Source organism: Anolis sagrei, chromosome 3, assembly GCF_037176765.1.
Source record: "Anolis sagrei isolate rAnoSag1 chromosome 3, rAnoSag1.mat, whole genome shotgun sequence".
Lineage (NCBI taxonomy): Eukaryota > Metazoa > Chordata > Lepidosauria > Squamata > Dactyloidae > Anolis > Anolis sagrei.
Genome location: NC_090023.1, coordinates 34,706,118 through 34,723,250, shown reverse-complemented (window position 1 = coordinate 34,723,250; position 17,133 = coordinate 34,706,118). Strand labels below are relative to the sequence as shown.

At 37.4% G+C, this 17,133-nt stretch overlaps 1 protein-coding gene across 8 annotated transcripts in view; it reads right to left on the bottom strand.

Moving 5' to 3' along the window:
- The window catches only part of NBEA (neurobeachin), a 441,541-nt gene that overhangs the window by 206,751 nt on the left and 217,657 nt on the right, over positions 1–17,133 (bottom strand). For all 8 annotated transcript variants that reach the window (XM_060770825.2, XM_060770827.2, XM_060770830.2 and 5 more), the window contains one exon: positions 5,765–5,889. In XM_060770825.2, coding sequence (XP_060626808.2) covers positions 5,765–5,889 — 125 coding nt within the window. The remainder of the gene's footprint in view (positions 1–5,764; positions 5,890–17,133) is intronic.

Here is a 17,133-nt window from a genome sequence, read left to right as displayed (position 1 = left end):
TCCCTCTACTACTTTGACCCGCCCCCCTTTTCTCAAAATCATTCTAGGAAGCTTGGGGATTATCTGAAGCACATTTACAGACAGTATAGGGAACTGTAAGGGAAAGAAGGGGGTGAGGGGAGAGAAGTCCAATTGTGCCTTAAATTTGTTAGTTGGTTCTTCTGTGGCAAACAGAAGTATGGATGTCTCTGTGAGTAAGTTTTTCAATAAAATGTAATGACTTCTCTATTTTTTTAAAAAATAATGAAATTACTTCTTCCTCACAGAATGATGGAATGCTATAGGGTAAAGTTAGGTGTGAAGGCTCTAGGCAGCCTCAAAACCAAAAGAGGTCAAGTCCCTGTCCCACCCTCATGTTGCGTGAGTAGGGGCGACCAACCTCAGACCCAAACCCAAAAACAGATTCACACAGTGTTGGGATAACCAGCGGTGGGAGCATGCATGACTTAGGGCTCCATGGGGAGAAGGAGCCCTGAAAAATCTGGCAGATAGAGGGAGCGCCCACTGCCACAACTTCCCTGCCCGGTAAGTTGGGGAGGGCATTTATCCCTGCAGTATTATAGTGTAGTGTATATTGGGGATGGGCGGGATACTACTAGATCTGAGGCCAGCACGATGTGGTGGTTTGGGTGTTGGAATAGAATACTGGGAGACTGTCTGAATCCTTGTTTAGCAATGAAAACCCATTAGGTGACCTCACTATCAGCTTCAGAGGAAAGCAGGGGCAATCTTACTCTGAACAAGTATGTCAAGAAAACCCTGTGAATGCGTGGGTGAGAAAATGGCAGCAGCCAGAAGCAACATTGTTTTTTTCCCATTTCTGTGAAATTACCATTGACTTATCCATGGGTCATATCCAAGTCCTTAATTCTGCCTCCAAGCCTCCTCTTGATCTATACATGAAGCCTACTTATACACGAGTTTATATGATATTCTGTCATAAGATGCACCATAAACACTTAAAATCTAATGGGGAAGTATCTCTCTAAATGAAAGTACCAGGAAAAAAAAACCTTCTTTATGATGTTTGCTGTAATACAATTTAATTAGATGCATGGTATGAAGTATCAATAATTCAGGTAGTAGAATGATTAGAAAGAAACCATGTCCCTTTAGATTTAAAGGACTTATCTGAATAATCTTTCATATTTTTAAGCTTTCACTCCCTAGTTAAAACCAGACAGTCCTACCCTAGAACAGGTGCAAAATCCACCAACAGGCTTGCCATTTGCAAGCCTTTACCGTTCTTTGATGATTTTCAGCATCCTATTCCTACTGTATCTGTGCATTTCCTATCAATACTGATTTAAACCTAGATTAGCTAGAAAGGGCTCCTTTATTCATCAAGGTCATATCTTGATGGCTGTGAAAGCTTAGATAAATCAGGTATTAAGCAGACACATCTCCAAGGAACCTAGATATTCTCTCATCTGCAGACCTCAGCATATCTTGTTATTTATTGCCAAAGAAATGACTGATTAATTTTGTCATCTTTGCTCTGTGTTTTTTGCTCGGCTGAAGCTGCCTGCCCTCGTCTGCAATGCCTGATCAGACCTATTTAAGCTGATGCCTTTGATCGTAGACACAGAGGAGCTTGATGACTTAGGCTTTGACTAAACATTCCTTTGCTGTAATATTTATACTCAGGCCCTCTAAATGATAACTGACAGTCAGTGTAGATAACAAAAAGCTACTAAAATATTTTGCACTTTTATAGAGACACCCAAAGTAATATTTATGATGCTACAATTATAGAGGTAAAATTTAAAACCACACCAAATTTACCCAGTTCATCCTGCACTATTTTCCACTAAAAATATAAAAGAGGCTAGCAAATTGCCTTGCATAATCTGAATTTCTAAAAAAAATCAATTTCTCTGAAATAATTTTCATACTTAAAATAAAGAGTAATTTTGTTATTAGATAAATGAGATATAAAAAAATCAAAATAATACTGTTGAGATATCACTAATGAAAGTTAAGCCCCATGGAAAAAATACCTTGCCTCCAGCTCTTTATTAATCACATTCCACCACCAGAGGCTGAAAATACATCAACTGCACCAAATCCTTTTCACATGACAACCTCATAAATTATTCAACTCATTAGTATCACCAAGAGGCATAAAAATAACATCAGTGTTAAGGATGTTTTCTTACAGAGTAAGGTCAACTAGAAGTTTTCATATTAAAATCCATACACACAAGGCTCAAAAATAGGAATGAAAACATAGAAATATAAAAAAATCTAACATTTAATCTCAATGCAAGCTGTTTTTGTTTCTTCTAGATTGTGGTTCATGTTGGTACTGAAAGCTTCAGAAACACTGACTTTAGTGCAGCACAAAAGGTAACTTCTTCCAGCAGAGATTTAAAATACAAACAAAGATAGCCAATATTTCTTCTCACTCACCACTCTCTTCATATAGAAATATTAGGGTAGATATGCGGTGACTTAAATAAGGGAAAGAAATCCTTCCACTTTCTATTAAAGATCCTTCTGTCTTACAGAAGTAGATTCAATAAAGATATAAGCCAATTTTAGTGCAGCATGTTGTTCCTGCCACCTTTGCTCATTTTAGACAGCTTGTTGTTCTTACCATTTTTGCTCATTTCTAGATGACTTGTTTCCCAGAACAGGAGCCAATCTGGTAATATAGCTAAGTCAAAATACTGGCTAGTATCCAATAGCAGTACTGCACCAGAGGAAATAAGATCGTGTTTACAAAAAGCTGGTTCTGAATGATGTACAATAAGGGCAGGGCAGATCCATTTCAGTTTTCAGTTGTGCAGTCGGATGCTTCACCAGTTGCCTAAGCTGTTGAGATAGGTGAAAGACTGTTTCCTCCCATAAAAACCTGCTTTAAATTTGAGATTTTCAAGCTCTGTCAGGGCTGGATTATCTTTTAAGTAAAATGAGCACATGCTTAAGTGCATCAAAGAAATGAGGGGCAGATCACACAAAAAAAACCCATTGCAGTATTTACCCATGCCTGGACTAGATGGTGCAAAACTGCAAATGGTGCAGCTGAACCAGATTCAACAAAAAGGGGCTTACACAATAAAAGAAGGCAATCAGAAGAATTTTTCTATATATCTCATGCATCCCACATTTTTGGTTTACCTTGTCTATCTTGGTGTCCTTAAAACAAATAGGAAAGATATCACAAAGGAAAAAAGTGGTTTTACTTCTAGTTTGACGATATTTCAGGTTTAGATCCAAGATTACCAACATTGGGTTGTTGTAGGTTTTTCCGGGCTATATGGCCATGTTCTGGAGGCAATTTTTCTCCTGACGTTTCGCCTGCATCTGGTCATTCCACAGATATATAAACCCATTTTTCCTACTTCCAACAGACCTCACTACCTCTGAGGATGCTTGCCATAGATGCAGGCGAAATGTCAGGAGAAAAATTGCCTCCAGAACATGGCCATATAGCCCAGAAAAACCTACAACAACCCAGTGATCCCAGCCATGAAAGCCTTCGACAATACATTACTAACATTGTTGTAAAGTGATCATATTCCACTTCAAAGGCATAATCTACACTCCATAGGTGCCGTGCAAATTTTTGGAGCACTTTATTATATACACTGTAGAGTACTTTTTTCCTTTGAGAATATGAATAGAAGCAATGAACATCACTATAACCCTGGATGAGAGTGAGATGAATAATATATGCTCTTCTAAGGGTTATGCATATTACACTGTTGCAGTTTATGTTATTGTATTTAACTAGTAACAATGAAAACTATCTTGTACCTAATCAGGCCATTAGCCTATCAATTTTAGTACTGCTTAAACCAGCAGCAGTTCCTCGGGGTTTCTAGACAAAACCATTTCCTAGCCTTACACGAACTAAGCCAATCTTTCCTAAGGCTTCTTCTGTGCTCTGCTACTGAGCTATGCTCCCATTCTGTTTTCATTAAAAGTAAATCCTCAAGACCTGTGGCTGAGGAGAATTAAAAATGTCTAGAAGTCATGAGATTGTACACCTATTTTCATTCTTTATACAATTCCATACATCACTCACTGTTAAAGAAGAGATGAAATTATAAACTGTTACAAACATTCTAACTGTCCAACCAAGAAAATCACATAAAGGTGCTGAATGTGCATAATCTGACCAATCTGCACCACGCTGACTTAGTGAAACAAAATCAAGATATGGAAAGATGCCGTATTTACTCCCCCCTTTTTTGGTTAAATGACCTTGCTAAAATTAGGGTGTGCATTAGAATCGTGTAATATGGTAATCTTAAAGATGAGCCAAAGCAAAACAATAAACTGTTTCACGAGCACCTGGAGCTCCTCCTTGAGAAATGTCACCCCAAATTTAATTGTAATGGCTTAATGCTATGCAATCCTGGGATTTGTAGTTTGGCGAGGTTTAATCTTTTTTGGCAGAGAAAGCTCAAGGCCTTGTCAAACTAAAGGCCTCATGATTCAATAGCATCAAACCAAGGCAGTTAAAATGGATTCATTCTACAGCATAGATGCACCCCAAGATTTTTTCTTCCATTGTTAGAAGTTTTTGTATCTGGACACTTTCATTTCTAAAGAAGGAATTCTAAGCAGGCAGCAACTGTAATGCATACCTTTTTTTTTTTGACCAAATTACAAAGAAGAAGAAGAACTTTATTTTTCTATCCCGCCTCCATCTCCCCGAAGGGACTCGTCCATCTCCCCGAAGGGACTCGACTTACATAAGGCCAAGCCCAGGCAGAATACAATTAAAAACAGAATAATAGCAAATTTCAAATTAAAAATAGCATAAAACAGCATAGCAGTAGTAAGAAAGCATCAAGCAACAACAGACAAATTTTGGAGGGGGGGGGGGGGAGGCCAGTATGCGAAACTGGTTAAATAAAGGGTAAGTGGTTCAATAAGGTGGATGAAAACGTATAATAGCATAGGAAATAGAGCAATTAAACAGTATCAGGATTAATTTAGCTTAATTTACAAATATGAGTAGTAATATAAGTAGTGAGTAGTAATATAAGAATTCAGATTAAATCAAGATTAAGGTCACGATACAGGTCGTTGTCATAGAAGTCGTCAATCGAAAGCACGTCGAAACATCCACGTCTTTAATTCCTTGCGGAATGTGGAAAGGGAGGGTGTGAGCCTAATCTCCCTGGGGAGGGAGTACCAGAGACGAGGGGCCACCACCGAGAATGCCCTTGCTCTCTTCCCCACCAACAGCGCCTGAGAGTGCACTTTTTGCCACTGCACATTACATTTAATAGCAAATGCTTTTTTTTTGTTTCAGGGTTTTGAAAATTGAGGTGTGCATTAGATTAGATAGCATAATTAGATTCTAGTAAATACGGTACTTTCTATCCGTTGGAAAAAAAAAGTCCCTCTCTACTTTTTTTAAAGCTTCCAAAACGGTTCTTTTCTAATTCTGTACTTCTTGCTACATCTGTCATAAAGTAGCCCAATTGAAGACCTGAAATAAAAATTCCCAAAGGATATAGTAGACATTGAAAGCACACAAGCTTATTTCAATCCTGAGTGCATTGTCACTCCACTGTACAGCCCCTTTATTACCTGATTACAATATTGTTGAATTTACAGCTCTATTCCTACTTAAACAAGGTATCACCTCAGGGTCAGCAGAGAACCACTGCCATGTTCTTTTAGTTGTGTATGTCCTTCATACCAGGCCAAAAAGATGAAAAATGCAAGGCAAGGGAATGTAGGGTGATTCACAGTGTTATCATGGAAATAAAAGGGAGAGCTTTCAGATATGAGTACTGACCATATTCCACAGCAGCTTTGAGCAATGCATCTGAATGAGTGGAACCAAAAGCATTGCGAACGAATCGCCTTCGTCGCCGCAGATCATCTTCCCAATAATCTAACCGCCAGAAATCATGCAGTTGGCTAAGGAAAAAAACATAAACAAGATCAGTTTCTATTGGACTGACTGAATACCAAGAAAAAGAATTGGGCACAAATATTATCTTTATTAGCTAGCGAAAAGGAGCATTAAATCTTTACTTTTTAAATTTCAATGTTTCCAAGAGAAGTAAAATGGCAACATAATTATATATTATTAAAATTTCTAGTGCTTCTTTAGATTTTGAAACGAAGGAAGAAAGCTTAAACAGAAACATTCAGGGATTCAGCTCCATCTCTCAAAGCAGTCTGCCCACCAAAAAAAAAAAAAAAAAACATTAATCAGAGCAAGCCCATTAACAAATGCAGCATCAAATTACAAGTATTAATGACACAGCTTGCTTTTTCTTACAGTGTTTCTAAAAAGGATTGTAAATCATAGAACCAACCTAGAAGCAAATATTTTGCAATTTAATGTCTATGGCCTCTCAGCAGACTAAACTTAAAAGTATAAAATATTGCCCACTTGAATTTTGTGCAGCTATGATTAAAATAATGTGCTGAAATATTCATTGAAATAATTCCCTATTGCCCCCCAGCAACCTGAGAAAATTGCGATTTTATTCATTATTAATAACACTGAATTAGAGCTGCAAAAAAATTCCACCATGCGGTAATTGTCTAGGTAAATTATTATTCCAACACCAACAGAGTTCTCAGATGATTTTATAGCTTCCAGCTAAAACAAGCCATTAACAACCATGGCCATCTTCATGTTACATTGCCTGTTTAGCATTTAGAAACAATATTAAAGTTTCCAATAGTGAATCTGAAACTGTTAATCCATATGCTCCATGAAAATACAAATATATGCTTACATTTGGCAGCAAATTAAATTCCCCAACTAAACATGGGAATCGTTAAGAATTTTAAAATTAGCTATATGACATTGATCAAAAATGGAAACTATTATTTTATGAACAGGTTGGATATCATAATGATGATTTGTTCTACATTCCTCCCCTAGTAATTTAGTGAATCAGAATATGGAAAGGAAATACATGTCCTCATATTTGCCATACTGTTGTTATTTTCATGATCATTCCAACTTATGGCTACCCTATCACAGGCCTTTTAAAAAAAAAAAATCAGAGGTGCTATACTGCCTTTCTCTAAGTCTGAATGAGTGTGACTTGACTAAGGTCAGCCAGTTTCAGTGACTGAGCACGTTTTTTGAGCTCTGGTCTGTTAGATAATTAAACTGTTATACCATTCTGCTATGATATTCTTGCTGATGCATTAGGAACCAAACAGGGTTAGATCACAACTTAATATTGGCAGTTACAAACCCTCTTAAGACCTTTAAATACTAAGCAAAACATACAACTAAAATAAGCAGAAGGAAACTTATACCCATATGAGTACTGAAGGGCCCTGACATTTCTTGAAGAAGCTTCAAGAGGTATTCACCCCTGAACAGATTGTACTGTCTTTTCCCAGGCAGAATTAGGTATTATAAAAGCAAAGTGAATTTGCTTAGAAAACGATAAATGATCTGTCCTCACATTCGTAATAACTGGTTTGTGGGAGGGCAGGGTGTTTAACCTGTCTTGTGCCCTTGATTTCTTACTGCAACAACTCACCTTCCCAGAGCTAATTTCTGTTGTTTAAAACTACCTGGAAGAAAGGTTTAAGAAAAAAACAGCAGGCAGACTACTGCAGCTAGGCAGTGGTTCTCAACCTGGGGTCCCCAGATGTTTTTGGCCTACACCTTCCAGAAATCTCAGCCAGTTTACCAGCTGTTAGGATTTCTGGGAGTTGAAGTCCAAAAACATCTGGGGACCCCAGGTTGAGAACCATTGAGCTAGTGGAATTGTGGACCTGTTATACAGCCTGTGGGCTGAGAGGGGCAGTATATAAATACAGTAAGTAAGAAAATATTATGCTAAATATCAATACAGTTTTAGAGCACTGCCTATATGTAGGGTGCGACAAAAGTCACAAAGGCTATTTAAAACATTGTTGAAAATGTTCTTGAAAAGACTTTTAATGTAATGCCATTTAATTTTATTTCCTATATATATACTATATATGATGCTATGGTGTTGCAAATTAAACACAACAATAAACAATTTATTAAACACTGAAAACCCTTTGTGACTGTTGTCGCACTTTATATTAACCATGGCTAAATAAGCAAGCTTTAGACAGCTTTTACTTTCAAACTATGTCATATATCTAAATATAAACTATTACAGTTTATATTTACCTAGATAAATATAAACTGTAATCATTTATTCATTTGTGCTGTTCCTCAAACTGCTTACTAAGCACCAAAATATTTCAACAAAATATCTAGGGGAGTGATTTTGTGTAAATTATTGCACAAGGACTACTGGAATATATCTGATCTTCTGACGAACTTTCTCATACAATGCTCTTCCACAAAGTCTTACTGACATTTAAATACATAAAATATTGAAGTCTTAAAAAGTCTTTAAAAAAACTCTTAAAAAGAAGGATGGATTCTATGAAACTCAGAATTTCCATTATATTCAAATGTTCAATTTTTTGTATATACAGTACTACCAACATCTTCCACCTCCCAAGAGCCAAGTCTATAATATCCTTGATATGTTTATGAAACATGGGCCTTCATTCAAATAGTTAAAGACATCTGTTGTGGGAAATGTATTACATCTGGCCTATTTTACACATTTCTTGGTGGACAACCTATCAATTCTGTTGTTTCAAAGCATCTTTAGGTCTGCAGAAATATCTCCCCAAGAACATATAAGCAAACTTTAAATGTAGGATACGGTTGTACACAGGATATGTCAACATCTTTTTGACAGATTGTACAGGCATTCTTAAATGAGGATACCAGTTCCTATATGCAGCAGAAGAGCAAGTTAGAATCAAATGGTCAATTCTTTCCCAGTACATGTGATGTCAAGAATTTCATTTCTGGTACATGAAATAGAATATGCAGAAAACTATGTCCTTGGTATCCACTGGGGATAAGTTCCAAGATACTCTGTGGATAACAAAATCCATGAATACTCAAATCCAATTATATATAATGGCGTAGTAAAATGGTGTGCCTTATATAAAATGACAAAATCAAGGTTTGGTTTCTGAATTAAAAAATATTTTCAAGTACTGGTTGATTGAATATGGGCACAAGGAATCCATAGATAGGAAGGGGCAACTGTATTCATCTTCCTCCCCTTCCTAAGACTGTGAGCTCATTCTGTTCTGTGCAACAAACCACACTTTTTAAAATTGTATTTTTAAAAGTAGTACCCAATAGAAAATTATTTCCAGCAAGGAGGAAATGTTGGCTGGAATCTAACTAAATATGTGAGCAAAGTTCAATGTGGCAGCAGGATGGGATGGGATGAAAAAGTCTTCATCATTTTCTTCAGGAGAGGAAGGCTATACTGCGAGTAGCCTAAATGTTCTACACTTGCCTTTCAGTAGTGAGGCATCCTGGGGGGGGGGGGGGGGGGTGGCTTGGACAATATTACCTGTGTTATAGAGCAAGCGGCTTCTGGAGCCAGCCATCACATCGTATCTCAAGATTGCATTCCACCCTACAGAAACCAGAGCTTGGAGAAATATGGTGCTTGGAGGCTTCCCTTCCTGACAATAACTTATTTTTCCTTTGATGGGTGCTGCTATTCCTGTAGCCTTTCCCTTCTGGCACTATATCACTTCCTACACAAGTGTAATTATGTCAGTGTAATTACCCAACAAGATATTGACCATGATTGGTTACTGAAAATAAAGTGTTAGTAAATGACTTCACAGTATTCCCATAAAGTAAGTGGGGTTTTTTTTTACAGAATGTAAAGTATATCAAAGTATTTTTCTAATTACAAAGAATTTAAAAAAACAAAACAAATTTGAAACAAAGATCTGGCAAGCCTAACAGCTTTGATTTAAAGGAAGCCAGTTAGTAATTTGAAGCATACCTTCGTCTTTCATTTTTCATTACATTTATGTATAAGGTTTCATGCAAGCAATCAGATCAGGAAACCTGTTGTTGGCTAAAGGTTTGCAGGTGTTGACATGCAAGTGGGAAAATGGCAAGTCTCTTTAAGAAAATACTTGTCCATAACCTTTTCTTTGAGAAAATACGTTACACATCTACATTACATTTTTCTGAAATGCAGTGCAAAAAGTGAGGCCTGTTATTGATAATAATGTACTCAGATATATATTGAACTTAGAATCTTAAAAAGGCCCTTTCCCCCAAAGCAAGTGAGATATTTGACCAGACAACTGGTTTGTCAGACTGAAAACAGGCAAGACCCAGATGTTTTAATGAAGGTGCAAGAAACTTTGTAGTTGACATTTATGGAATAAATGTCACACCAGGGATAGGCTGCACTTAACCTCCATCAGTTAGCCGTTGTCTTATGCACTGAAGCATGAGGGTTTAATATTCCTTCAGAAAATAATCCATTCTTATCAAGCAAAATCTCACACATACATACCTTTAATTGTTACCATTCTATTTTCCCACACTATGCCGAGATAGTCTAAATTGGTTAATTATGCACAATGGAAATCTTAAAATTTAATGTCTTCCATTTGTACTAATTTTCATCATACCTTAATCATGAATGATAAAACATTTCTGCATGTAGTTATACCTGCATAATGTCAGTCTGCAGCTTCCTCGAGATGCTAATCACTGCAGATTCTCCTGACAATTTTCATTTTATTTAATATATATGTGGTAGAAAAACAGAAAGAATACCAGTGACATTCACTCTTTAATGATTTATACAATAGAGTTTTGTTTTTGTGCACTACTACAAAAACCCAGAAATTTCTACCTTGCAGATTGACACAATTGCAATTGCAAACATCCAAAAATCAGTTTAAATTGACATTTTGGGTATCATTTTCAAATGTGCTTACAATTTTCCAAGGTGTCTAAAACATCACAGGTGGAATATTTTTATCTTATCTTGCAAGATATCCTTATATTAGAAAAAAAGATAAATTAATCTGCAAATTATTTTATCAGATACCTCTGAAATGCTTCAAATAGCTATAATATTTAAGGTGCAAGTATTTTGGATCTATGCTGAATTTAAATGACCTACTTTCAGCTAAATATTCCAAATCACATAATGTAGACACCCCAAAATGCAAGACTCTTATGTAGCAATACATAAAGTGAATAAATAAAATATAATTTAAAAAAAATCTATTGTCAACCAACCTTCTGTCTGTTTACTTACACTAAGACTTGGATGAAAAAACGAGTTCATATAGAGATATTATTGGACTACAACTCGCACACGCCCTGGCTAGTAGAGCTAATGGTGAGGGATTATGGAAGTTACACTTAATTAACATGTGACACATTTCCCACTATGAATCTCAAAGCCCAAGTATTCATTTTCTTGTTTTTCTATTGAAATATTTAATATAAAATTTAATGTCGTATTTCTATTGAAATATATCATCAAATACATAGTTATATATCCTTCTTTTATATACATAAGAATTGTGTTTTTTCCATATTATCTAGTTTATTGTGTAAAATATGTCACAGATTAACATTTTAAATATGAAATCTCCTTATTGGAATTTTCTTTTCTTCCAGGAAAATTTTGAAGGGTTCCAGGTCTTTCTTGAATATTAAAGGGTCTTTTATTTGAAGATATCTTGTCAAAATGTCCATTCCTGCTATTTCCATTACTTTTACTATCTATTCTTCCATTTTTGGTGTTTCTTCTAGTTTAGACCTCTGCACATACACAATTCTTGCTGCCGTTTTCATCCGAATGAAAGGTTTGTCATATGATTTCAAAGGTGGTCAATCTGTTATACCTAGTAAGAATGCATCTGAATGTATGGGTATTTTTTAGTTTTGATACTTTTTCTATGGATTTATGGATCTCAATCCAATTTTCTTTTGCCTTCTTGCAGGACCGCTTGTTTACATTTCCAACAGGTATTTTTCAATTTTTGCTACATTTTGGCTACTTTTACAGGTGCCATGTAATATTGATAGAACATTTTGTAAAAGTTTTCCAGCAGTGAGTAATTCCTGAATATTTTTATTTTTACTTTCCACAGGCATTCCCACTTGCCTAGACTAATCATACGGCCAATATTTTTGGCCCATTTTAGCATACATTCTTTTATATACTCATCTTCCATGAATAGTTTTAGCAGCAGGGCATAGATTTTGGATAGCTGTTTATTTATTACTTGTAATATTTTGTCAAAAACGTATTTTTCCCTCCTCAAATCCTATGTGCATGTCCTTTTGATATTGATGGTGTATTTGTGTAAATTCAAACCAGTTCAGGTTATAACCTTGTTGATTTATTTCTGTCCTTATTTTTAGTTGGAGATTGTCTCATGCCTAATCCACATAGGTTAACCACCTTCTGTTACTCTTGGGATTTCCTGAATCAAAGCCCATTTTGGGATTTTTGTATTTTCTTTTTAAATATCATATTTAAATCCCACTAGATGCCACCAAAAATTATGTAAGGAAGTATTAATCTTCTTTAATGCCACTAATATTCTGTGAGGAACCTTCTTTTAAATATCAATTAAGCTGCCACCAATATGTTTAGAGACGCTGATTTATGTCTCTGTTTATCTTTAGTTGTGTTGTGAGGTGACGTTGGTAGTGTGGAATGCACCAAGCATAAAGCAATGGAGGAGGCAGGTTTGAAATACAAAGAGAACAAGTTTTATTGTTAACAGAACGTAATTGTTGCAGTTTTGAGACTTTGAACTTGGCACAAGGCTTGATGTTACAAAATGGCTGGTTTGAGATACATGCAGGCTCCTGAATGTTACAATTCTACAAACTCCTTCTTTAGTGAAGTGCTTATACTACTTCAGAGTTCCCTATTGTGAATGTCCACACTGTTTGCCCTATACTCGGAACAAACCACTGATCACCAGTCTTTCCTTACTGGCGATCCTTAAAACCCCTTCTGTTAGATTCTTTTAACCTAAGCAATCTAACAAGGTAACACCTTCAGCTCTTTTGCTGAAGAAATATTCACAAATCCTAAGAACTGCTGAATTCTCACAGCTTCACAACCCAGAGCCCTAACTGACTCTGAACCTCTTCCCCGGGTCTCATCCACCGGACTAAACTATTTTTCCCAGAGTCCTTTCTTGACTCTGCTATTTCCCAGAGCCCTTAACTGGCTCTGCTCTTCTCCTCAGGGTCTCTTCCTCCTGACTGAATATTAACTGACGCTTTCAAACCTTTTATTCCTTAAACTCCGCCCACCTCCACTGAGGCTTTGTTACCATGGCAACCTATCTCTCTCAGCTAGGCCCTGGCAACAAATGTAATATATAAATACAGATTCAAACACATTATAGATAACACTTTATAATAAACATTATAAATACAGTTTAAACACATTATAAATAACACTTTATAATAAACACATCTCTACAATCATCTTCTTTATCTAATGCTGTCCCAAATAAAGTTAGAGCCACCAAACCTTTGATAAAACCTAATATCCCTATTGCTGTTTAACTTCATGCCTTATGACCAATTAAACCTGTACTCTCACAAAAAAATTCCTAAGCCACAAAGAACAAAAAAGCATAGAAATTAATTCCATCAAGATTTGGAACAGGAAATTAGTGAATTTTTACCATTCTGCTTGAATATATTGCAGGATTTGCTATATTCATCTCTCATAAAACAACATTATAATTACAGTTTGACAATTGAAAGAAAACTAAAAATATATACTATTGTGAATCATACTGAGAAAGAAATTTGGAAATAAAATATATTCTTGAAACATTTGTTCAGATTAATGTTATCAAGACTAATAACACAGTAGGAAGTGTGGCATTATAATGTAGTGTGGAAAAAATCTCATGAAAAGGTTAATATGGGCTACTGACACAGGACAAACTATCACAGTCAGTGGTATAACCCACTAGACCTCCTGTGGTTGATTATTTTTAGGGTGATGATATAGATATTGTACTTACTAAGTTAACAGAATTCAAAGTACATGACATCCTAAAGTAATTATTTTAACAGGTCATCCTTAAAGGGAATGTAACTTCATGAAGCTGATAAATTCAGCATATAAACATTAAGAACATTTAAAGAAGCAAGATTGCTGAAACGGCCACTGTTCAAAATATACTGAATTTTGTCACAAGAGAAGACATGTACATAAATAAATCTTCTTGCAAACCATGGAAAAGCAGCACTGGAAAGGAATCTATTGGTAAAGGGTTTATAGGGAAATTATAGTGTCAGAGATCTGTCCATTTGAGGCGGACAATCTTATTATTACAGTGATGGAGCTTCAACAACAGGACAAGGACATGCATTTTGATGACTTCAACCATTGCCCCCATTATCTCTATTTCAACCTGAACCTTCCTCTCTTCTCCTATAACATCTGCCCTCTTCTCTGATATTCATATATAGATTGAGCATTTCATATGAGAATGTTGAAATCCAAAACTGTCCACAGGGGAGTCTGCGAGTCAAAATCCAAAACACTTTGGTTTCAAGCATTTCAGAAGAGGAATATGCAACTGGTACTGCCCTTTTCTTAAGAACTATTCAGAAGTCCAGCCTTTCACCTTTATGTTCATACATGTATTCATGGAGAAAATAATGCAAGTAGATACATGTGGAAGAAGGGGATCAATACACTGGTTGATGCCATCACAAAAGTACTCAAGACAGTATTCTTGCGTCATTGTGCCTTGCCTTCCCCTTATGTTGTTTCTACAACTGGATATTTGTGGAAAGCCTTTCTCACCAGAAAAAGAAAGAAGATAGTGCATCTTCCTCACTCATTTCTGTGTCTACTGGGTATACAAAACTAACAAGAAGAAGAGAGAAACCATGAAAGCAAACAAATGGTTATGGAACACTGGATAGGCTAAAAAATAATATCTAACAAACAGAAGAATCTTGCATATGGTATAACTAATAATTATTTTTTTAAAAACTACCACAGATAAAGGGTCAAAACAATTCAGGACCAAATACTGTGTGATTAGATGTCTGCTTGATATAGGTCACCTTTGAGTAATTGATCTTAAAATAAATGACAAAGGGAGCAAGGAAACCAAATCAGGACAACAGCTATGGGATCCCTTGAAGTAACAAATGGGTCTCCTTGCAAAGAATCACAAGCAGTCCAGTCCCCACTTTTAAAAGAAGAAAGCTAACTTTCCCCCAGTCTCTCCTTAGTTCAGCATCACAACCCTTGTACTTATTGACTTTTAAGAAATCAACAATGTAAGGGCAAGCTGAATGATAAATGTCACATTCTGTTTGGTACTTTTTGTGGGATCATGCACATGTTTACCCATACAAATAAAATTTTATTGGCCAAGTGTCAAGGGAGCTATACTCTCCATGCAAAAGGGTATATTAAATTACCTGCCCAACACAATCAGAATCCCTCAAGTAAGACTTTATTTAAGCCCAGCAAGTCCTCAGCCAAGTAAATGGACCATAACTCAGTTCTCCAGAATTATCTTTAGCATACAGGCCTAGCAAGCTTCTGTGAGACTGGTTCTTTGGTAGGGCCTTCCAACTGAGAGCAGGTTTTAACCTCAGCCCCCCTCCTCAAGTCTTAACCTTCTCCAAGAAACATCCCAGTCAGAAAGCCCAGAAAAACCTCACTCCACTTAGTACTTTCCTCAAACCTTAGCACTTGGGTCCAAAGGAGATACCTTTAGTCCATCTCTTGTGAAGCTTCTGCCACAACCCCCTCCTTCTGGGTTTGCTGGTGTCCTTTTATTTGCCTCCTTGCTAAATCCTCTTGTAGAAGCTTTAATTGAGGCTAGCAGCTGGTTCTCCTTTCCTTTTGAGGCCAGGGAACTGAGAACAGCTGAAGCAGTGCTACCGATGCATCCTACTCTCCCATACCTAGTGACAGAAAATAATTTACTCTTTCTGAATATAAATAAGATTAAATAATACATTCACTTTTGACCCCACTATTGAACGTATCATTTAACATTTCATATATCCATTTTCAAGCTAGCAATTTAGCCCTGATGTCTAGTGCCTTAAACCCAGTTAAAGGTGCTCCAAGGGCAGTATTGGTGAGAAAGTGTACACCATTTTATGCTCATTATTTATATGGATATAAGAGTCTCTATTCAAGATCAAACTATTAGAGCCTGAACTACAAAATTCTAACTATGACCTTTTGATTTTCTATCCATTTCCTGCTGTTATTGATAGAAATGCAGAGAAATCCGTTCTTTGCACAGAGAGCTATGAAACTGATTATGCTACTGCACACAGTGGAAAATCCATCACTGCCTTTTGATTAAATGCCTTATAAGAAAATATTCTCTATATTTTAGTTTACACAAAAAAGTGCAAAACAGCTCTGGTAGTTTCTAATTGCCACCCTAGATGTTATAAAGAAAACCATCACTTACATAGAGCTCAAATGTAATGTGTTTGTAAACCTACAATTATTTTGTGAATGTTGGATTTTAAAAACATTACTAATGAAAGTTCTTTTTTCTTTTCCCAAGATGGCGGAGCTGTAATACTAACCTACAGCAGCTCGGGGAAGGAATTTTACATCTTTCGGAATCCTCCCCCCGGGGAACTCCTAAACGGTCTAGACGAACTCCTAAATGACCAGACCAACTAAAAGCAGCTGAAGGAGGCCTTTCTTGGATAACAATCGCTATAAAAACAGCTACAAAGGGCCTACCTCGCTGCCGGGCCGAGTCGGCCTCCACCATTGCCGCCGCCAGGCTCCGCCTCGCAACCCTCGCAGGCCGACGGAGGAGGGAGCCGTGATATAGCCATACAACCACCACGGATCGCCGCCCAGTCCCCGCGTTAAGCCGGGTAACGGCTGGAATACAGACGGCCCTAAGCTGACTGGCGGAGGGCAGGGCAAAGTGGGCCTCCATCGCTGCCCCAACGCCGCAGCTGCCCCACTCCGCTGTGCCGCTCCGGACGACGTTCGAGGGAGGTAGGCCAGGCCCAGGCCATTGGGAAAAGCGGGTCACAGCAGCCTTACCTTCGCTACTGCCGCCACGGCCGCTACCGTCTTGGGCCGCCGCGCTGATGCCATCGCGCGCAGCGGCTTGGGATGCGGCCGGACCCGGGGGACCCTGACAAAGAGCGGACTCCGCCACCACCGCCACGAGGGGTGCTTCCGGAGGAGAGGGCCCGCCACCGCCACCGCCACCTCGCAGACTGACTCTGCCTCAGCGGCCGGTGTGGGCCTCCATTGCTACTTCAGGCCCCAGCACTGCTGC